Source organism: Ambystoma mexicanum, chromosome 7q (genome assembly GCF_040938575.1).
Source record: "Ambystoma mexicanum isolate Mex_15411 chromosome 7q, UKY_AmexF1_1, whole genome shotgun sequence".
Classification (NCBI taxonomy): Eukaryota; Metazoa; Chordata; class Amphibia; order Caudata; family Ambystomatidae; genus Ambystoma; species Ambystoma mexicanum.
This window is the reverse complement of record NC_090941.1, coordinates 790,649,537-790,672,129: the sequence shown is the minus strand read 5'-3', so window position 1 is coordinate 790,672,129 and position 22,593 is coordinate 790,649,537. Positions and strand designations below refer to the sequence as shown.

The following is a 22,593-nucleotide window of genomic DNA, read 5'->3' as shown; positions in this document are numbered from 1 at the left end:
CTTCTGATGTTCCAGCAAGTGTACCTTCTGTCACGGAGGATGGTCGTGGGGCGCCCTAGCAACATCCTCCGGACACTGTGGACAGCACCCATTTGTCCGAAGTGAGCCCCTCCCATGCGTGGGTGAAGGTGGAAATGCACCCCCCTACTGGGGATGCATGGAAGGGGACCTAAAGCAGAACGTCACTGTTTGTTGGGTGGCGTACCACCTCTGGCAGGGCTGCCTCTACCCCTGGTGCGGCCCCTGCGCTGCCCTCTGGTGAAGCCCTGAGAGGATTGGGATTGATTATGGCCCCATGATGTTCCCTGATTCTGTTAATAGTTTGAACCCCTCTGGGAACTTTGGCCCTGAAAGCGGCGAACATTGTTGTTTCCCCTCTGTCCAGGGGGTTGATTGGCGAGTTGGCCAAGAGATTTTAGGGTCTCATACTCATCCATAGCTGTCTTTAAAGCTTCCTCCACTGCCTTGCCGAATAGTACGTTCAGACCTACCAACAAATCTATGAGGGTGGCTTGGGTTTCAGGTTTGAACCCAGACTGCCTTAGCCAAGCGTGACCACATAACAGTGCCTTCGGCCATTAACCTTCCAGCATTATCTGCTGCATCAAAGTTTGTCTTTAGTATGCATCCTGATACAGACCTTCCTTCTGCTGCCAGTTGAGCCAACTGGCTCTTTAGGGGGTTCGGGTGCGGAGGATACCAAAGCAGATACCTCCTCCCACTGATGGCAATTGTAGCTTGCCAAAAGAGTGGCACTGTTGGCAACCTTTCTACCCAGAGCATTAAGTCTTTTACTCTCTTTATCAGGTGGTGCTTCAGAAGAAGCAAGCGGTGTACCTGCCCTCTTTCTAGTGGTTGTTCCGACCAGGGAATCTGGTTTTAATTGGCCCCTAATGTACTTCGGATCGGAGGGTGCAGCACGGAACAATTTCTCGACTCGTGGAATACCCGCACGAGTGAGATTTGGGGTTACCAGCGAGGGATCAATCCTACGCTAGATGGATTTTAATATGGGGATGGCCCGAGTAATGGCTCTCTTGTCTCCTAGGATCTCCTCAGCGAAATCCATGTCTTCTTGGACACCCTTCGTGTCAGTATGAAAATGGGCAGCTGCCTTAGCCAGTAACTCATTGAGGAGAGGTTGGTTATCTACCGGCCAGTCATGCACTGGGGGGTCTTTAGGAATCGGGGAGTCAAGATTGTAGGCTTCAGTCTCATCCTCCTCCTCTTCCCCATAATAAGAGACCCCTGTCTGGTCTTCCACCAATTATGGTTCTGTTCCATCACAATATGAATCAGGGTGGTAAGATTCAACCACAAAAGGAGTCTGTGATCAAGTCTTGCGCAGGGCCGTCAGAGCAGGGTTTTTTAGCAGGGGGCTGAGAGGATTTAGGTATTGCCTTAGACCCCAAAGGGGCAGAGGTAGCCGGGGTGTTGGCATAACTATGAAAGTAATTATGGTCCTTTTCATAGAAGTCAGCCATAAATGACATCCTTCTCATGACCCTATCAATATCTGATGAGTTCCATTCTCTGGAGCTAGGAATAACCACAACGTGTTCTGGTTCCTCATCAATGCCCATATCGTGAGCAGTGGGAGGAATGACTACTTTTAGTGGTAGAGTGAGACCTTGGACTTTTCTATTGATTTAGGGGCCTTCGGTTTCTCTTTATGAACATGGTGTTCTGAAGATGACCTTTTATGTTGTTTCTCCCCCTTCCCCATGACTAGAGGAATGTTTTCCAGTATTTTTAGGGACTTCTGAGGGATTTGACGCTGCGTTTCAAATTTTGGAGTAGTATTGTAGGAAGGACGTTGAATGTCGGGTGTAGACGCTACGCGTCTTGACTTGGGAGGATAGAGAGCGGAATAGTCATCCGACGATCGGGCCTCTGGGACTATTGATGATGCGACACCTTTATCAACCAAGGACAGTTGGTCTTTGTCATGAGGTGACCGGGAACGCCCAGAGGACCCAGATTTGTTGGACCGCTCTCTTGGTGTCTTCCGTTGCCGATTGCGCGACACACGTGTCGAGTCACAGACGGAGCTGATATGTTTAGTGAGGTAGTATGTGTAGTGCTCTTGCCGCCGGGTGTTGTCCCCACAACGTGGCAGCCGGCCAGTCCTTCGGGGTCGGGGGCCTGCGCGTGGGTGTCCGAAGTTACCCCTTTGCCCTGGCCATACGATTCGGTGGCATTGCTGCAATCCCTGAATGTCCCCTCCACTTCCATGGCCTCTAGCTGCCTGGCGTAGTGGGCCCAGCGTTTAGTTGAGCGGTCCTTAAGGGTTTTCGGCTTCAAGAGCTTGCAAGCTCGACGGGTAGCCCCGGGATGGTTTCGTGGGAGACACAGATTGCACGCATTGTGCTTATCCACCCAGGGAAACTTCCCATTACACTTAGGGCAGAATTTGAATGGAGTACTCTCCATATGTTACAAAATGGCAGCGGTCGGGTATATGTAGGAAAAAGGTGGGAAAGAAGCCTGTATGACCAGCCCCCACTCTCCCTACTGTACAGGGCTGCGGCCTGAGGCCTTCCAAGGCCCAAGTCCGTTGCGGCAGTCCTCGACGGCTGGCTTCCTCGATCTTCACCAGCGTCGATCTTCGACGTAGGGTGGAAGTGAACGGGGAAGTTTAACGGTAATTGTAAGTATAAACGGCTAAAAGCCGAGGGAACTCCGCAACATGCGTTCGACTAATATGGCGGAAAAAAACAATCTGAGGGTCCTACACGCGTGCGGGATCATGGGTACGGGGGAGGTCACACTAGGGATAGTATTACTGGCACGCCCTGGTTCAACGCCCCTTTTCGAGTTTCGAAAAACAAACCAATACTCTGCAGCTTCCACTCGATGTCGGCCTATGCACAGCATGTGATCTAAGCAGATTCCACAAGCCTCAGAAATATATATTTGTTGTAGGTTACGTATTATTGTTGGTCTTTTAAATCATCTTATAGTGCAAAGCTTAATAAAATATTGTTTTGAATATATTTATCATAGGTTCGGACCATTATTTCAGGACACCTAACCTACTGGGTCTGCCTAGCAATCATGGTCTTTAGTAACCTTCCTTTTGGGTAATAGGATACATATCCCACTGTGTATTCCCTTCGGTTGGACTACATGTTTAGTAAACACACGACTACAAATCTCCATCAAAATGAAAAAAGCAGCATGATCAACTAGGAGTATTTAATCATTTAAAACTTACATTTTCAGGTTCGACACCGATGTCTTCACAAAACTTTTCCATCGCTTCTGGTCCCAAAACATCATCAGGCCCTTTAAAAAAAAAAAAAAAAAAAAAAACGTATAAGAACAATGCCATATGAAACTAGTGTTCATTATCAAAAACACAGTAATATGAAGCGGTTGCTACAAAAAGATAATTTGCTGGTTTATAAAGTGTATTCAAGAGTAGGCAAAACAAACGTTGCACGGGTCAAGGAGGATCAACCAAAAAGTAAAAGCATAAACTTTAGCATTGGTGATATATGCACCTTGGAGGCCATGCTAAAACACTCCATAACAGCTCTATTTAGCACGCACGAGAAAAACCAATGCCAGAAAATAACATGGAGGACAAATAGAGCAATGCTGAAAGCAACTTAAGTGATTTCTACAGAATAATTTCCCTAAAAGAAGGTGAAGGTCTTTGTCCACATAGCTGGCAAACATACATCTCCCAGTATTTTTGCAGTTTGTTAGTTTTAGATTAAAATGTGATAAAACACAAATCACCATTAAGTGGTTGGTGTGCAATAATTCATTGTGTTTGTGTGCGACATTGGCATACAAGCAATCTGATACTTCTACCAAGGCTATGAATCATGTTATGTTGATTTATATCACGCACCACTACCATTTGCCTGGTCTCTAGGGGTACCAAGACAGTGCAAATAGTAGAAGCCATTTTCAGATTGTGCTTTTAAGTATATGATTGTGTAGGTATATAGGAGAAAAATATATAAAATGCACATCTAAACAAATTCTCATCTGTCAGACACCTACGTTGCTCAAGAGGTGCACACACAGCAGGCAAAGGACATACCATGCCAAATAAAGAAAAGCCTTAGCTAGTTTAGAGTTTTTTTTTTTTTAAAAACCTACTCCAGGGAGAGGCTCTGAGAAGCCAACTTACTTCGCTCTTTAAAAGAAATCTGCTTCCACCAGTATGTTAAATAAAATACTTACCATAGTGACTAACGTACTCTTAGTCCATAGTCCCCTTTCCTCCATACTGCATGGACGACCCTTGCTTTTCACCAGAAAAAAACCTTCTTCCCCTTTAAATTTAGAGACTAGCTGGGGCACAGCCCCGGGAGCATAGGCGCCCCTGACTACACCCAGCAGCGCCACTCCTCAGTCACCCTTGACGCGTCGAATATATGTAACATGGCCTAATGACACCAGTATTAGTGGGGAGGATTGTGGGACGTATGGTGGAAAGGGGACTATGGACTAAGAGTAAGTAAGTCAACACGGTGACAAACTATTACTCTTCCGTCCCCTTTCCTCCAAACTGCATGGGCGATTACAACTGTATGTAGCCCCATGGAGGAGAGGAGACCCTCCTTAAGAAAACAGATTGCTTAGAACCGCCTGTCCGAAAGTCGCGTCTGACTTAGAGCCCCGGCGTCCAAACAGTAGTGCTTACAGAAAGCCCAGCTGATGACCTGACACGGCACCTGCCACTGGAATGCTGTGGCCTTGGCTCTGACAACGTGGGCATGCATGTTACCTGAAAGTGGTTTGTGCTGCCCCTCATAGGCCGCCACAATGGCCAAAAAACAATCCACCTTGCCATAGGAGGCCTTGGATGCTTGATAACCGGGCCTTGACACCGCCCCCCCGGACCCCCAGTTGACAGAGCACCCGACTTGCGGAAGCCCTTGGTCCTATCCAGATAGAATTTCAGAGCGCGTCTGACTTCCAGACGGTGCAAGACCCTCTGAGCATTGTCCGTAGAGTCGACAAAAAACATAGGTAATACTTTCTTCTCGTTTAGATGAAAAGCGCAGGCTACCTTAAGTAGTAACGCAGGGTGTGTGGTCAGGACCACCTTATACTTGTGACAAGTAGTATGGGGGCGTGGCTTGGAGCCGAATCGATGAGGTCGCTCCTCTGAAGCCGCCCGTGGATTACCCACTGCCGTGCCTGAATGTATGCGGTTCCTGGGCCCTAATCGATCCAGCGACTTCGGCCGCAGGCGTGGGAGCCGCTGGAGAACAAGCTGTCCTGAGATGAGGGGCTGATATCGGAGCTTTACGCTCCAAATCGCAGTCCAGGTCCCGGCTCCCTCCCCCGCCCGCGAAAACCAAGAAGGCGGACGCACGGCTGTGCGCACACGGCACAGGGATATGGAGGCGAACCCGGTCGCAGCATACAAGCTGGGGGAGTTGAGCGCCCGGGCATGGCGAGCGGACTGGCACCATCCATCTGCGGGAGCGGCCCGTCCCTTCCCCCCTGAAGCGCCGGAGCCTGAATCTGAGTGGGGGAGCCCTGGCACCGGAGGCTGCGACGGGGGCAATTGAGGCGGTCAGCATGCAGAGAGGTCCCTCCGCCGCTGCGTCAACCCCGGCAGGATCCCGCACCGGAGCTAAGCCTGGTAGCCCTCCTGCAGCCAGTAAGAGGTGGGGGTCGCAACTCCCGGTAAGGGATCCGGGGAGACGCCGGAGAGCTTTTGCGGCAGCCCGCCCCTGGTGGATTCCTCATCGTGCCCCGTGGCTTCTGTGGGTGGGCAGCCCGGCACCCGCTTGGACACTCTGCAGCCCCCCCACCCCCCTAAGAGATCCCGACCCACGCTGGTGGTAGGCTTGACTCTTCTTCTCCCCCTCCAGCCTTCTGAACTCTTCCTGGGGCGCCCCTGCCCACGGCCCTGTTCCCTGCAGACAGGGCTATAATCTGCACGAGTGAAGTGACACACCTGGGCTTCTTGCGTGGCTGCAGAGCTCTTGGCGGCCATTAAGTCACCGCCGACAAACACCACAATGTCTAAACTACAGAAATCCTCTAAGTCCTCAGACATAGCAGCTATGTTGAAGTCATCTGAAAAAACGAAGAAACGGGACTCCTGCCCTTCTGCCTCGCGGGAATCTCTGGATAACAAGGGACCAATGGCTTCCAGAGAAGATATCCGGGAATTTATGGCTGACATCAAAGCAGAATTCAGGTCCTGCATGACGGAACTTTCTGCCAAGCTCGAGAATACAGACAAAAGAGTCTCGGAGGCGGAACAGAGATTGGGGGAGGTTGAGGATCGCTCCCGGGATCATTCCTCCACCTTAGCCGAGGTCCAGCGTTCAGATTCCTGCAGGACAAATGCGACATTCTGGAATACAAACAGGAGGACCTGGAAAATAGGGCCCGGCGCAACAACCTCCGTATCCGAGGGGTTCCTGCCTCGATCCCCGACAAGGGGTTGGCGGAATACGTGGGCCTCTTCTTTCAAACCCTCCTCCCCGACCTTGATGACTCGCAGCTGCTCCTAGACCGCACTCACAGGCTGAACCCTCATCGCAGAGTGGAAGCGGATGGCCCACCTGACGTTATCACCAGGGTGCACTTCTTCACCACGAAGGAAGCCATCTCCGCTACAGATGGCTTCATCCCACTGCTTTGCAATTCTCCTACAAAGGCTCTGTAAGGAGAATTAGCCACTTGGAAGATGCTAAAACATCTTGAACCCAGACGCTGCCAGCCACTCTCCTTCACCGCCCATAGAGGTGTCAGCCGGCTCGGGCCCTGTGGCGGCTCCTAATCCCACAAAACTCCTGGTCGAAGGTCCTGAGATTCCGGAAGAGGAAATAGCCTAGCGGGGTCCCGTGAGGAGGACGCCGGCCCTTACACTCCCAGTTCGCCGGTCCCCCATTCTGGACCCGAGCAGCACCCACAGCAACACAGATGAGCGCAATTCCTAACTCAGCGGGCACCACTCCACGGCTCACGCCCAGCTCCAAGGTACTTTCCACCAATGAGTCCTTGGAACGATCTACTAAGACTAATGAGGATCTTGTCCACGTTGGCCTTTCAGTATTCGTTGGCCCCGTTGGCCGGGGGGGGGGGGCTTCCGACCCACAACCGGTCTGCTTTCCCTAGTTAAATCTCGGTCCTCCCGTTGGCGGTCCGAGCAAAATACTCCGAAGGCAAGGGAACCTATGGCTGCACACTCCGCGACGCGATGGCTAATTCCTCTACATCCCCCCCCCCCCTCAACTTGTCAGAGCCCCCGGAACTGATCCCGGAATACCAGACTCTGCGTTTTGTCTCCCTGAATGTTAGGGGACTGAACTCACCTCCAAAACGCAAGTCCTTCCTGCAGAAACTCCAGAATGACAACGCGGCAGTGGCAATGCTACAGGAGACTCACCTACTGCCGGCAGATCACGGTCGCTTACGCTCCCGTAACTTTCTAAAGCAACTCTTTGCATCCGGGAATTCTAAGAGAAGCGGCACAGCAATCCTGTTTGGGAAGGGGCTGAACCCTCAGATTCTAGATTCCATGAGCTGCCCGGAGGGGCGATACATAGCAGTAAAATGTCTGATGCTGGGACAATTGTACTCCATAGTTTCAGTGTATGCGCCCAACTCAGGCCAGGCGCTTTTCTATGAGTCGCTAAGTACGGCTCTCTCTCCCTTCCTGGAAGGCCTGATTGGGGGTGATTTCAATGGGGTCCCGGACCCCATCAAAGACAAGTTGCAGCCGCCCTCTTCCGGGGACTTCGCTACAGCTTTGGCTCTCCTGCAATTGTTCAGAACTTTAGGGGTGGTGGACTCGTGGAGGGTACTCCATCCGTCTGAAACAGACTTCTCTTTCTACTCGTATGTTCACAGAACGTTCTCCAGGATAGACCTTCTCTTGGTATCCCCGCAAATCCTTACATTCACTGACGATATGACAATTGGCTCCAGAATCCTGTCTGATCACGCCCCGGTGGCCCTGGAGATCCGAGTGCAGGAACATCTTAATCCCCAACAGCGTAGATGGACATTATATGACCCGATTCTGAACGAAATGCCTCTCAGAGACACAATCGCAACCACGATCACCAATTTCTTCAAGGAGAACCCCAGCAAAGACATCTCCCCCGCCAACAACTGGGACGCAATGAAGGCAGTGGTGAGGGGGGAATTGATTGCGCAAGGAGTGGCCTACCACAGACATCGACGACAAACTCGTCAGAGCCTCGAGGAAGAACTGGATAAGGCTGAAAGGTTCCATAAGGAGAAGGGCTGGACCCCTAAAACACAGCGGGCTATCCAGATATCGCAGAAGATGATTGAGGCCCACTACGCTGAACATACTGCCCACCAAATGGCGACGGCTAAGCAGTTTTACTATGCCAAGAACAACAAGGCAAATAGACTACTGGTGGCCAAACTAGCCAAGACAAGAAAAAAACAACACGATTGTGGGTCTACGGGATCAACATGGCAAAATGTCAATACGCCGACCAGGACAAACTTCGGCTTGCAACGGCCCACCTGACCCTGGTGATGACCGCTCCTGTGCGAGAACAAAAGGAATATCTCCGGGAAGCAGCGCTGCCCCGATTAAAGAAGACAGCCTATGACTCTTTGGAGGCGCCGATCACCGACGAGGAAGTGGACGTGGCGATAAAAGCCCTCAAATCCCGTGCCCCCGGCCCAGATGGATTTACAGCTAGGTTCTACAAGATTTTCAAACCTCAACTGTTAGCGCCTCTGGTGCAGCTGTTTAACTCATTCAGAACCACAGGCACGATAACCCCATCCATGCAAGAGTCAATCACCGTCTTACTGCCAAAACCTGGAGGCGATCCGAGGAATCCTACGTCTCATAGACCCATTGCTCTACTTAATATTGACACCAACATATATTCCAAAATCCTAGCAACACGCCTCTCCCAGGTCTTGCCGGAGATAATCAGCGCCGACCAAACTGGCTTCCTCAAACATCGTTCCACCGCCGACAACATCCGCAGGACCTTAGATCTGGTGGAGCTTGCCTCCCGAGACTCCCGGGAGTTGGTGCTGCTGGCCCTGGACGCAATTAAGGCATTTTATAAAGTAGACTGAACCTTCATGAGGCTCACCCTCGAAGCATTTGGTTTCGGCCCAGAATTCTGCACTATGACACTGGCTAACTATAAAGCGCCCAAAACCCTTCTCAGAGTCAATGTCACCCTCTCCTTCCCTATCGCCTTAACCTGCGGAACCAGACAGGGATGTCCGCTGTCGCCGCTCCTTTTTCGCACTAATTATGGAGCCGTTCGCCCAGCAGATCAGGCTGAACCCTGCAATCAAAGGCTTCCAATCGGGCTCAGCGCATCATAAACTGGCCCTCTATGCGGATGATGTCCTGACCATTACGGAGCCCCGCTCTTCCCTCCCTCATGCCCTGGCAGAGATAGCAAGCTATGGAAGGGTCAAGGGCTTTGACATCAATTTTCAGAAGTTAGCTGCCCTGGCGGTGGGCCTATCCTCGACAGACCGAGAAGCCCTGATCTCGCTGTGCCCAGTACAATGAACGACCAGCGAAATCAGTTACCTGGGGGTCCAGATTCCAGCTAACCCAAGCGAGGTTTACCGGGCTAATTTCCCTCCATTATTTACAGCCTTGGAGGCAGACCTCAAGCGGTGGGCAGCACAGGAGATCTCGCTGATGGGCCGTATCACGACATGTAAAATTAACTTGCTACCGAGGTTCCTTTACGCTTGCTCCTCTCTCCAGGTCCCGATTCCGGCCCCAGACCTCCAAAACCTACAGAAGAAAATGTTGGTTTATTTGGAGGGGGGGAAAAAGCCAGGAGCCCTAAATCCACTATGTTGGCCAACGCAAGGCTCGGCAGTCTCAGGGTTCCAGATCTACAAAAGTACCAGAGGACGGCCCAACTGGCCTGTATTCAATCATGGCAAATACTTACTAACCGCCCTAGATGGGTGGACCTCGAACAGGCGCAGCTACCCCTGCCTCCAAGCTTTCTCCCACATGTCCCTCCTCTGGAGCGGCGGCGATGGCGGGAACTCTGGGCGTCCACTAAACATACCATCTCGGTCTGAGACAAAGCGCTGAGACTAAAGAAGATTCCAGCGGGACTTAGCCCCCTCGCCCCAGTGTTCATGAACCCGACTTTCTCTCCTGGCCTGTCAATTCGAAACTTTGGGCCCTGGATCGCAGGAGGCCTGGAGACCCTGCGACAACTCTTCGAGGGGGTCAACCCTGCACCTTCAAGCGATGCAAAGAACTCTTCAAGATTCAGGAACAGGATAGGTTCACATACATCTAGTTACGCCACTGGTGCACTCATCCACAGACTCACCAGGCAGCCACCCACCCCCCAACGGCCATTGAACTGACCCTTACCGAGCTGCCACCCCGAGGGAGAACCTCTACTCTGTACAAGCGCCTCCAACCGGACTTCCTAATTTCCAAGCCCCGATACATGGCCCAATGGGAAGCGGACCTGGGCCACCCTATTGAGGACCAACTCTGGGTTGATATCTGTCCTGGGCCCACACCTCTTCATCATGTATCACAAATAGGGAATGCGCCTATAAGATCCTCCTTCGGTGGTATTTCCCGCCCTTAAGACTCCATCACATGCATCCCACTCTCGACCCACACTGCTGGAGACAATGTGGCCAAGTAGGCTCCTTCTTCCATATGTGGTGGTCCTGCCCAAAGGCCCAAGCCTTTTGGAAACATTGCCTGGCGACGATTGCGGACATTACTCAGGTGCAACTGCCCTAGAGCCTAAACCTATTCTCCTTGGAGCCCCAATTCCAGGAATCTACCCAAGGTCAGGGCCCAAGGCCAAACTATTATCCCAATGCTTATTGGCGGGCAGGAACGCGATAGCCCGCACCTGAAGACGGCGGAAGGTCCCCTTATGCCGTTCTGGTGGGTGAAGGTCTGGGATATCTCGATAGCTGAGAGGGTGACGGCCGCCGATGCAGGCCTTCTACATCGATTCCATAACATCTGGGGTCCGGTCCTCGACTATGACCAAAATTTCCCAGCTTTGACATTTAAGCCCCAATTGGCCAGGAGAACAATACAAGCTGGGGATCCCCAGCAGGAGCGGGGGGAAGGAACTTGAGACTGGGAGAGGGAATGGGAAAGGAATCGTATTGTACTGTACTGTCCATCACGTTGCGAATGTTTGTTATGTATTGTGATAACCTGCCTTCTTAAAATAAACACGTTAAAAAAAAAAAGAAAACAAAAGTAGTATAGGGTTCTGAAGCCACCAGTGCCTGGATCTCGCTGATTCTGCGAGCAGAGGTGAGGCCCACCAACAGAGCTGCCATTCCTGAGGAAATCGGACCCCACAGCCATACGACGACTGTTTACCTGCTGCCTCTAGTGGGGCCTGGTTGGTTCCCATTCCGCACTGGGCTGCGAGTTGACGCCGCGCACCCACTGGGGTGCAGCTGACCTGCTGCGTTCTTCACCTGCCGACTGGGGTGCAGCTGACCTGCAGCGCTCTGCACCTTCTGCTACCGAGTGCTGACTGGAGCGGCGATCGCCTGATTTGGGTCAGGTTCGCCCGCAGAGCTTCCCTGCCTCCGCCCTCCTGTGCTCGCTGTGTGCTGCGAGGCCCAAGCCCGTCTGCGCTGTGGTGGGCGCTGTACCCACCTCCCGCTGGAATAGCGACTGGGGCTTGCGTCGTCCGACGCGGAACGGCCCTCCCCGCTCGGAGTGCCCGTCATCTGCTGCCTCGCCTGCGTTGTGGCATCCTGACTCCGACGCCGGGGGTGGCGCAGTGTGGATGGCCCACGTCTCCTCTTGGCCCCGCGCTGCGGGGCGACTCAGGGGCCTGCACCTGCTGTACATCCCTGCAATCTCCGGCGGGTCCCTGCGGCTCTCCCAGCGGCTCCTCTCCATACGCCGTTGAGACCAAGATCATCGCTGCTGCAGGTGAAGCACTTTGGAGAGGTCGCCTGCTGAATTCTGCATACACTGCCCCCCTGCTCCCACCCACCCCCGCCCCGACGCCTGGCTGAACGGACCCTCGCCTCTCTCCCCAGCTGGCACTGTATCTTCTCTATCTCGCCCCTGTGCCTGGGGCCCAGACTGCTGCCACCCATTGAGCGGCCCGCCGGCACTGATCAGTCCTCCACTTAAATCTGCAGCGTGGTCTGTGCTCCACGGTAGGCCTCATACGAACTGCGCATATAGCCCAGTGATAACATTGAGAGAGTGCAGGCGCTCAAGATTAGCACTTTCTTTGGCTGATCTGACTTCAAAGCCACCCACCGCATCTGCAGTAACCACTGTTTGGAGGTGGTAGGTTACCCACGCTCACAGTAAGGTACTGGCCTGACCAGTGGGAGCGTATCGCTGGACGCCCATGCTGTGGAGACAGTCTTTAGGGGTGGCCTGTGGTGAGCTGCATATCTTCTTCTGGCTCTACATTCTGGTTCCCTACTGTGTAGACCCCCCCATACTTGGCCGGCTGGATAGTACTACGCAGGCCTGCATTGGTCATTGGTCTGCACCACTGGACCCTCAACACCCCCGCCTGGAGCCTCCCTTGCCTAATCTCTGAATACATCCCGCCCCCACGCCCTTTCGTTATTGTACCTGGTTTCTGGCGAACCTCCTACAGCTCCACATTGTGCTAGGGAGCCAGAGTGCTGCACCTCAATCTAGCTCTGTGGCCAACCCGAGCGGACCACCCTTGAGCCCCATTGCCTGATATTACCAAGAGCACCAGTACTCTGCCAATACAGCCCGCACCCTCTTCCATCGTTACATCGCAACCTGTCTGCCTTTACTGCCCCGCTCCCCGGCGTGTGTCCCGGGTGCAACGGCGGGGGTTCTCCTGCCGCCTGTACACAGAAGACCCTCCTCAAAAGTTTCTCTGGTTAGTGCATCAGCTAAAGAGTGGGGCACCCATCCACGTGGCTGGTGCTGCTCCTCCCCGCCATCCGGCCCATGACATGAGCGCTGAGAGAGCCTGCTCCCCCAGTCACACAGGCGATATCTGCCCGTTTCGGCATACACCATCACCCGCCCACAGGATGTCGAACAGATCACGCGGTGCCAACAAGGTTGGGGCTATGGACAAGTTCACCAGGTCTGAGCAGGGGGGCTCCTCTTCTAACCACGACGACATAGAATCACCGCCAGACGGCCCCCCCCCCCCGCCCTCAGCCTGATCTTACGGTGATGATGGAGTCCATGGCAAAGAACTTTGCTTCCTTTCATGAGAAGCTGGACGATGTAAACGCGAGTGTGGCCTCACTCAGAATCAAGTTGGACCAGCACGGGACTAGGATAACCGAGGCAGAAACCAGAATTGGGGCTAATGGGGACCGAGTGCTCGCCCTACAGACAACAGTTACGGAACTGGTGCGCAACATGCAGCATGTCAAGGCCAAGTGTGATGACTTAGAGTCTAGATCATGCAGGAACAATATCCGCATCGTGGGAGTTCCGGAGTCGGCACTAAAGGGCCGAATGGAACTGGCTGTCAAAAACCTCCTCAAGGATCTCCTTGACAACCCTCAACTCTCCCCATTCTTCACAGTTGAGCGGGCGCACCGTGCATTGACCCCCTGCCCTAAACCGGGCGACTTTCCCAGACCGATAATTGCTTAGATCCTTAGCTACAGAGATAGGGATCACATACTATGCCTAGCACGTAAGAAAGGAGAACTAAGACTAGATTTGTAAACCATCAGAATCTTCCCAGACTTCTCCGTGGGGGTCAAGATGGAGCGCAGACAGTTCAATGGAGTGAAGAAAATGCTCAAGGAAAGGAAAATTGAATACGCAATGCTCTTCCCGACAAATTGAAATTCACCCATCGCAACAAACTATTTTTCTTCACGGTTCCAGATGAAGCAGTGAAATTCATCGAATCACAGATCCCACTTAGGGATCCTGTAGACGACCTAATGGACAATGACTAAGGCGGCTGACACTTGCTATTAGTAGAGGGGCCTCTCGAGCGCATCCATGCTCACCGACATGGGATCCTCCTTCCCCTAACCCGGTATCATGGTACACCAACTGAGCCAGACAGATAATAGTCTGATTACTCTTGCCTGCAGCGGGCGACACCCCGATCCTCACTGTCAACGCCATACGCGTGGATAGGGTGCCTCGGCCTCCTGACTCTCCTGCAGGCCCCCTTACAAATAATGTCGCAATCAGGATGTCTTTTTTCCTTTGTCTGCTACTATTCACCATAATGCTTTTCTTGCAACCTTGTGTATAAATTGCCACTGAGAGAATTGAGGTGTTTGCTGCACCGAGTTATTAGCTAAGTTGGGAACAAGACAGTGGCGACCCCGGCTGCAGTTGCAATGCCTATTGCGGTGGTTTGTTCTCAGTTGTGCCCCTGTTGGCCATGCAGGTGCTGCCACGTTGGGTACGGCACGCTGGCACCTGCTACTTGGGTGGGGATCACTACACTGCTGGTTGGGTGCAGGGCAGTGAGGGTGAGGGGCGGTAAAGTTGGGGGATGTTTTATCGAAAATGGCAGGAAAGCAGAGGCTGCGGCTACGATGTGGTACGACTGTGCTGCAGCGGTGCGTACGGTACTAAACGGTGACGATTTCACTGCTGGGATGTTCCATAATACTACATGTCCGTTAATCTTATGACATGGAACGTCCGGGGGTTAAGCAACTTCACAAACGCCCGTAGGATAACTGCATATGCCCCGAGACACGGAATTAAAATACTCCTTTAAGAAACACACCCTAGGGCACCTCGCAGCATGCCTGGCACCGACTTGGGGCTCCAACAGGTTCTACACAAAGTCTTCCACTCAGTCCAGAGGAGTGCTCACCCTGGTCCACAAATCAGTTTAATTCTCACTGTGCACTAGCTACATAGACTCAGGGGGTAGATACGTAATACTCCACTGTCTAACGGAATGTCTACTCGTTAACATATGCCCCGAATATCGACTCCCCCAAATTAGTTTAATGAAGTGACCACCCTACTCATGAGATATATCGGAGTCCCAATTAGATTTGGGGGCTGGTGGTATGAACCTGATCGTAGACAACGACCTAGGCAGATCCGGTACAGCCCGCAGAGCCATGTCACGGGCAGCCAATCACTTATGCACCAACATGGTCTCACTGGGCCTATGTGATGTGTGGAGAGCACTCCACCCACACACGAGACTATACTTTTTACTCATCAGTACATGACAGCTCATCTAGGATAGACCTGTTCCTCACATGGAGCAAGTTAATGGGTAGGGCCATAGACACAGATACTACCGCGCACACACTCAGACCACTCCCCGGTAATGCTGCGGATCAAGCTGGGACCCGGCCTGCCTACCCACTCCGCCTGGCGTTTCAAGTCAGAGGCACTGCGGGATATAGTCTTTAAAGCTGAGATTCTGGCCGACATTAATACCTTTTTCGACGGCAACAAACGGCACGATACGCCCGATGGGAGGCATTCAAGGTCTTTATTAGAGGTATGTGCATTTCTAGGGAAGCCGGGGTACTCAAGGACGACAAAAAATTGCCTACAGCGCTCTGAAACCAAGCTTAAAGAACTTGAGGGAGTATACCTCCGCACCTTCCCCAGCCAAACTAGCACAGATAAGATCGGAGCTGGAAATCTTCAAATCCCATGCCCTCAGGGAGGTACAATACTACGCCCGACCCCTGGCTGCGGGGAAGTACGGCGAGGGGGACAGACCGGGGAGAACTCCATCCAGACTGGCCCGTTATTAGGGGGGGTAGAACCCACATTGACTGTATCAGAGATGCAAGTGGCGCCCAACACTGGTCAGACCAGCACGGAATTCTATGCGTTTCTGTACGCTCCCCAGCAGGCGCAAAGCGCCCAGGACATAATCCTCCTACTTGACCAAATCCCCATGACCTACATCTCCCTAGCCACCAGAGAGCAGTTGGATGCCTGATCACTCTTGATGAGATAGCTGAGGCTATCTCAGGCCAGGGCTCCCGGCTCGAACGGGCTCACCTCAGAATTTGATCAGGAACACGTCGCCATTTTAGCACCCAGACTTCACGAAGTCTGAACCAAGTTGCTCCGCCTGGCCACCCTGCCCCAATCCCTGCGAGAAGCCCTCATAACTGTGCTCCCTAAACCGGGTAAGCCTCTGGACGACTGCAGATCCTACAGGCCCCCCCATCACTTATGAATACAGACACCAAAATATTTGACAAGGTAATAGCAAGCAGATTCCTCCCCATAATGTCGCACTTGGTCCACCCAGACCAAAGTGGCTTTGTCCCCGGTCGCTCAACAGCCCTCAACATACTCCGGCTTTTTAAAGTTATGTCCAGAATCGATCCTAAAGCCAAAGCCGTTGCGGTTACTCCTGATGCCCAAAAGGCATTCGATATGGTGTCCTGGCAATATAGGTGGGCAGTGTTGCATAAAATGGGAATTGGTTCATGCACGATATCCTATATTAAACTACTATATACAAATCCCGTGGCCAGAGTTCTGGTCAACTCCCTGGCGTTGTCACCCTTCACGCTCCATAGGGGCACTCGCCAGGCTTGCCCGTTCTCCCCTATATTATCTGCGCTAGCTATCAAGCCCATGGCTGATAGTGTCAGAGGTACACACCCGCAAGGGTATACGACTGCTGGAAACACCGGAAATATCACTGTACGCCGACGATGTACTCCTCTATATCAGGGACCCGTCTGTACATATAGACCCGATCATCCACGGCATAACAAAAATTGGCACATTCTCAGGCTTCACCATAAATTACTCTAAATCAGAAATATTGCCACTCACTGCGGCAACCCACCAGCCGGCATGTAAATTCCCTCTCCGTTGGTCCCCAGGTGGTATCAGATATCTCGGGGTTCAGGTATCCCCATCTAGATCCTCGCTACTAGCCGACAATTGCACTGTTACAGCGCAGCTTGCCGAGTCCAGGATGTCAAGGTGGCACAACCTCCCGCTTTCCTCATCGGGCAAGCTGTCCCGAATCAAAATGATAATAGTCCCCAAGCTTCGCAAATGTCCCAATCTGGCCGGGGAAACAGTACTTTAGAAACTTGCACTCCGCATGCGCCCAATTCCTATGGCACTCCGGTGCGGTTCGCAAGAAGTGGCAACATATGACTCTTCTGTACGAGAGAGGGGGCTTCACAGCCCCCAACCTTGCCCGATATTGGACTGTCGCACAAGCTCAACATGCCACACTGGTACAAATACCCAGATCCACCCCCCAACGTGAAACTCGAGAAGCTAGCAAGCGAGGAGGTAAACATAATGTCCCTAATCCTCCACCGCATATACGACACTGATGTCCCTGCGGATCCCGTAGCCATCACAACCATGGCATGGAGACAACTACTGCAGTCCCACCCCGAACATTATCCATACTATAAGTGGTTACCCATTTGGCACTTCCCGGGCCTTAGCCCCACTCATGACAAACTCCTCATGCGACACTGGCATGACCTAGGGTATCGGGCGCTGTCCGATCTATACCCCGAAGGAAAATTCATTACCCTGCAGACATGGTGACCTGGTCACTCGGGTTCGGCGCTGGAGCTGTTGCAATATTTCAGACTAAAAGTGGCAGTTTGCGCCATATGCCCTCCCCCCCCTATCCTGACGAGCCCCCTGATTCGCCCGAGATCCACTTCATAACCAATTCAGCCAGCGGCAGAGGTGCAACGTCCTCCCTGTACAAAGTGCTACTGGTAAAGTCAGATGATGCACCTCAGACACCCTGGGACATATGGAGCGAGGTCTCCCTTAAATTCAGATTCAGAAGTACGCAATATAAGCTCCTTAACCGTCTATACTACACGCCTCACAGGGTGGGGAAATGTGCACACAACCAGGCCCACACTTGCCCGAGATGCAGATCTATGGAGACTGACCACACTCACATGTTTTGGTCCTGTAATGCACTGGGCCCGTTCTGGAAAGCAGTGACTGAAGCCCTATAAGAGATAGTTGGGATCCAGATTGGCCCTGATCCACTGGCTATTCTGTTTGGGCTGTGAGATGGAGCTGGGGCGAAGAAAGTGTCTACGTTTTTGACCATTGGTGCCATGTGGGCCAAAAAATGCATACACTACAGAGCTGGAAGCGCCCCCCTCCCCCCATTCGAGATGTGGTTAAAGGCCCTTACTTGGACTCAAATGTGCGAAGAGGATTACATCAATTCCCTCCCCCATGAACTCTTGTCCGAAAAATGTGTGGACAGATTTCTGTAGCTACCTGAACAGTAAAGTTGACATTGCACTGCTTTCTTCCCCCCCCTGCCAGATGCATAGATTGAAGTATGACCTCAAACTGTGTAAAGTCTAATGAGCTATAAATCCATCCTCTTCAGAAGAACACGTTATTTACCAACTGTAACTTTCTTTTCGACTGGATGTTCCTCACACGTACTCCTCATCTTATGACATTAGTTATCGCCAGCTTCGCTGCTTTGTTTTTCAGCAGAGGGCACTGTGTTCGAGGTCATGGCGTTGATTGTCCCTCAACGGGCTCTGTACCTTGTCGACATCACTGCTGGTATAAATAGCTGGAGCCGCGCCCGTTGGCTTCAGTTCTGTTTTTTCGGTGAAATATTGTAGAAACACCCAGGCGTGCCTCATGACTGATGCACTGTTCGTGAGAGGAAAGTGTAAGAAATCACAAACTGTACTGCGGGGTAGGTTGGGAGGGTCGCTGAGGAATAAGTGGGAAAAACATCCAGTCGAAAGAACGTTACAGTTGGTAACTAACTTGTTCTTCGAATGGATTGTGTCCTCCCACGTACTCCTCATCTTATTATAGACTCCCATAGCAGTGGCAATTTTGGAGGTGGGAGTACTACATATTGTTTTCATGGACAGAATGAAGTACCGCCTTGGCAAATAAACCGTCATTGGAGGATGAAGCATCTAAACAATGCTTGATGAAAGTATGCATCGATTTCCATGCTGCAGCTGAACAAATATCGGCTGCAGGAACTCCCATCTTCAGAGCCGCAGAAGTAGCCATCCTTCTAGTGGAATGGGCTCGAAGCCCATCTGGGGGGTCCTTTCCCACCAATCTGTAGCATGCAATTATAGCCAGAATGATCCAGCGGGATATGGTTTGTTTTGTCACCGATAATCCCAATTTATGACCTGTACACCTACAAAGAGTTGGTCATCTTGAAGTAATTTTGACATTCTTGAAATGTAAAAACTGAGCCCTTTTTGGGTCCAGTCTATGCAGTCTCTCCTCTTTGCCCAAATGAGGAGGATAGAATGTTGGTAGTATGATGTATTGTGACAATTGGAAGTCAGAAACTACTTTTGGTAAAAAGGAAGGTTTAACTTTAAGAACTACCTTGTCCTTGTAAACAAATTGTATATGGAGGTTTACATGAGAAGGCCTGTAGTTCACTAACCCTGCAGGCTGGTATTAAAACTGTCCTTCTTGTGGCATTAATGTTAGAAGCCTCACGGGACAAGAGTGTAGAGGCTCAAAAGGTATACAAGTTAGAAACTTAAGTACTAGATTTAAATCCCAAATTGGGACATGAAAAGGTACTGGAGGGTATAAATTAGTAAGCCCTTTCAGGAATTGAATTATCAATGGAATTTTGAAGTAAGAAACCTCTTCCGAGGAGCGCTTGAAAATGGATAGCACAGCCAGATATCCTTTAATTGTTCCGATCTGGAGCCCCAGATTGGCTAGATGTAATAGGAAAGATAGCACCATTGGGGTCCCACATTGAAAGGGGTCCACATCCTTATCTTTGCACCAGTTACTGAACTTCTTCCAACGACACCGGAACAAGGATTTTGTTGCTGGCCTTCTGGCCGAAAGCAAAATTTCCATTACGTCATCCAGAAGATCCCAATCCTTTTATCTCAACCTCTCCGAAAGCATGCGTGAAGGTTGGGTGTCTTCACCTCTGGATGGAGAACCCGACCTTCCTCTTGTGAGAGAAGATCCTCTCTTTACGGAAGACTTATTGGGGGGCAGATGGACATGTCCAGAAGGTCCAGGTACCACGTCCTCCTGGCCCAATCCGGGGCAATTAGGATCATGGTTTTCCCGAACTTTCTCAACCTCCCGATTACTTGAGGAATCACAGGGACTGGAGGAAACAGTAGTGTGAACTTCCACTCCACCACAAATGCGTCTCCTAGAGCTCCTCTTGAAATTCCCTTGAGCAGTACTGTTCGCACTTCCGGTTTACCGTGGTTGTGAACAGATCCACTTGAGGGGCTCCCCGAAGGGCGAAGATCTCTAAGAGGACTTACTGAGCTAGTTCCCATTCGTGGGATACTGTGGTCTGCCTGCTCAGAGCGTCTGCCGCTGTGTTCTGCTCTCCGGCTAGGTGAACTGCCGATAGAGAGATTCCTTCTCGTATTGCCCAGAACCAGAGCTGCATTGCATCTCTGCACAGTGGTAGTGACCCTACGCCTCCTCTCTTGTTGAGGTAATACATGGCCACTGTGTTGTCCGTCATTATCAGGACATTCTTTCCTTGTACAGAGGGCAGGAAGGCCTTCAGCGCTAGTCTGATTGCTCTCAGCTCCAACAGGTTGATATGTAGTTTGGACTCCAATGGAAACCAACGACCGCTGATTGTCAGATCGTTGGTTTGAGCTCCCCACCCCGTGAGTGAGGCATCCGTTACTACTGTTCTCTCCGGTCATGGTTGCCAAAAAGATTCTCCTTTGAAGATGTTGTCGTTGCAAGGCCACCATAGTAGATCCTGAGCAACTGCGCTCGGGACTTGCAGAAGATCCGACATATTCCTTGAGAATTGGGACCACTGAGTTCTGAGTGCCCATTGAAGGGATCTCATTCTCAATCTGGCACTAGGAAAATGCAGGACGCCATGAGGCAGAGCAAGACAGGTGATCGAAAGATGTTCCTGAGCTTGTTCAGGAGAACGTGCTCTGATCAACCAATCGTCCAAGTAGGGGTAGGCGTGAATACCCCCTCCCCTGAGACTCGCTGCCACCACCGCCATTAATTTGGTGAAAACCATTGGGCGGAGGTCAACCCGAAGGGCAGAACTCGGAACTGATAATGAGAATTGCCAATCGCAAACCTCAGGTACTTTCTGTGCTTTAGATGGATTGGCACATGAAAGTAAGCATCCTGAAGGTCCAATGAAACCAACCAGTCTTGGAGTTGGAGAGCCTGAAGGATCTGAGAAAGGGTTACCATCTTGAACTTGTCCTTCCTGAGGAACTTGTTCAAGTTTCTGAAGTCCAAGATGGGTCTCAATCCATGGGGAGTACCAGCCCTTGTTTCTCTCCGCTTGTTATGGTAATACATGCACAGGTCTCCTTAGAACCTTGTGCATGTAGATTCCATTTGAGAGTGCCTCGCCAGCGGATGCTTCCACTGCAGCTACCTGGGGGCCTCAAATAAAGCTCTTCTCTTCTCCCATACTTTGTGCCTCTTTATTTCATATGGCGACGAGGCACTGTACCCCGAGGCCCCCGGGAGCGTATTAGGTCACCTGATTGGGCGCAGCCCCCCCCCCCTTTTTTCGCTGCCGCCGACTTCTGCTGCCAGCACCTGCAGCAGCCTGCCTGTCGGCTCTGGACAGCCAAGAGGAACAGCCAAGAGAGGCCTCGACATCACCTTTCAGTTCTCCACTGTAAAGGGTGCCGCTCCTCCCCACTGGGAGTTTAGAGCGGCGCACATTGCACTCCTGCCCTACTCCAAAAGTGCTTCAGACAGCAGGAGCTGTCCATCTATCAGGTCAGAGGAGGGGGGGAGGACGAAGTGAAACTTACACTTTCCTTTCATTTGGCATTTTATGTGTAAAACGGACAAAATGAAACGTACGCTTTCCTTTTATTGGCATTTTTTTTGTGTAAAACCCTCACTGCTGCCCTGAGCAGAACCCTGCATCATTTTCAAAAGCTGCTAGCTGTTGCCCAGCAACACACACAGCATTAGCAGTCTTCATTCTCTCAATGGCTACTCTGACTTTCCGGGACTAATCACTCACTATCTTGGTCCATTGTGACATCACAACTGAACATTCCATCAGGTCTTCCCTGAACCAGCCAACCTAAGCTCCCAGCCCATTGTGAGGTCACAATCTGTACTAAGGACCATCCATACACTGAAGCCTAAAGACTCTGCAGTACAGATACATCTGGGCATTCTCTGAATCGGGTCCCACCCTGCCATGCAAGCAATTCTATAAACACTGTATCTCAGCGCCTCCTTGCTAACTGCCAACAGTACTGAAAACCTCTGCCTACACTACAGCAACTGGTGCCACTCAACGCCATTCCTCACCACTTACAACGTAGAATCAGGCACACCACCATGCAGGGCGTTCCGCCTCCCACCAAGTTTCTTCCATGCCCTGGGAGCCCAACCTGCCCATGGGAACAATGGATCGATGGATTCCACGTCTACCTCAGAGCCATTGGGGGCAGCAAATTCAATGATGACCTCAAGGAGGCGACCCTCTTGAACTGTATAAGGGCAGAAGCATAGACTTTTCAGGACCCTTCCCGAACCCGGCAACATAGGAGGAGATGGCAACCGCAAGTTTGACATAGCATTGGCCAAACTCACCAGTCATTTTGGCAACAAGACCAACATAGTACTGGAAAGATACAGGTTCTTTTCCAGAAAGCAGCTCAAAGGCGAGT

The 22,593-nt window shown here is 51.6% G+C and overlaps 1 protein-coding gene across 1 annotated transcript in view; it reads right to left on the bottom strand.

Moving 5' to 3' along the window:
- DCUN1D5 (defective in cullin neddylation 1 domain containing 5) overlaps positions 1-22,593 on the bottom strand; it is a 337,758-nt gene that overhangs the window by 161,056 nt on the left and 154,109 nt on the right. The window contains exon 4 of the mRNA XM_069639028.1: positions 3,218-3,288. Coding sequence (XP_069495129.1) covers positions 3,218-3,288 — 71 coding nt within the window. The remainder of the gene's footprint in view (positions 1-3,217; positions 3,289-22,593) is intronic.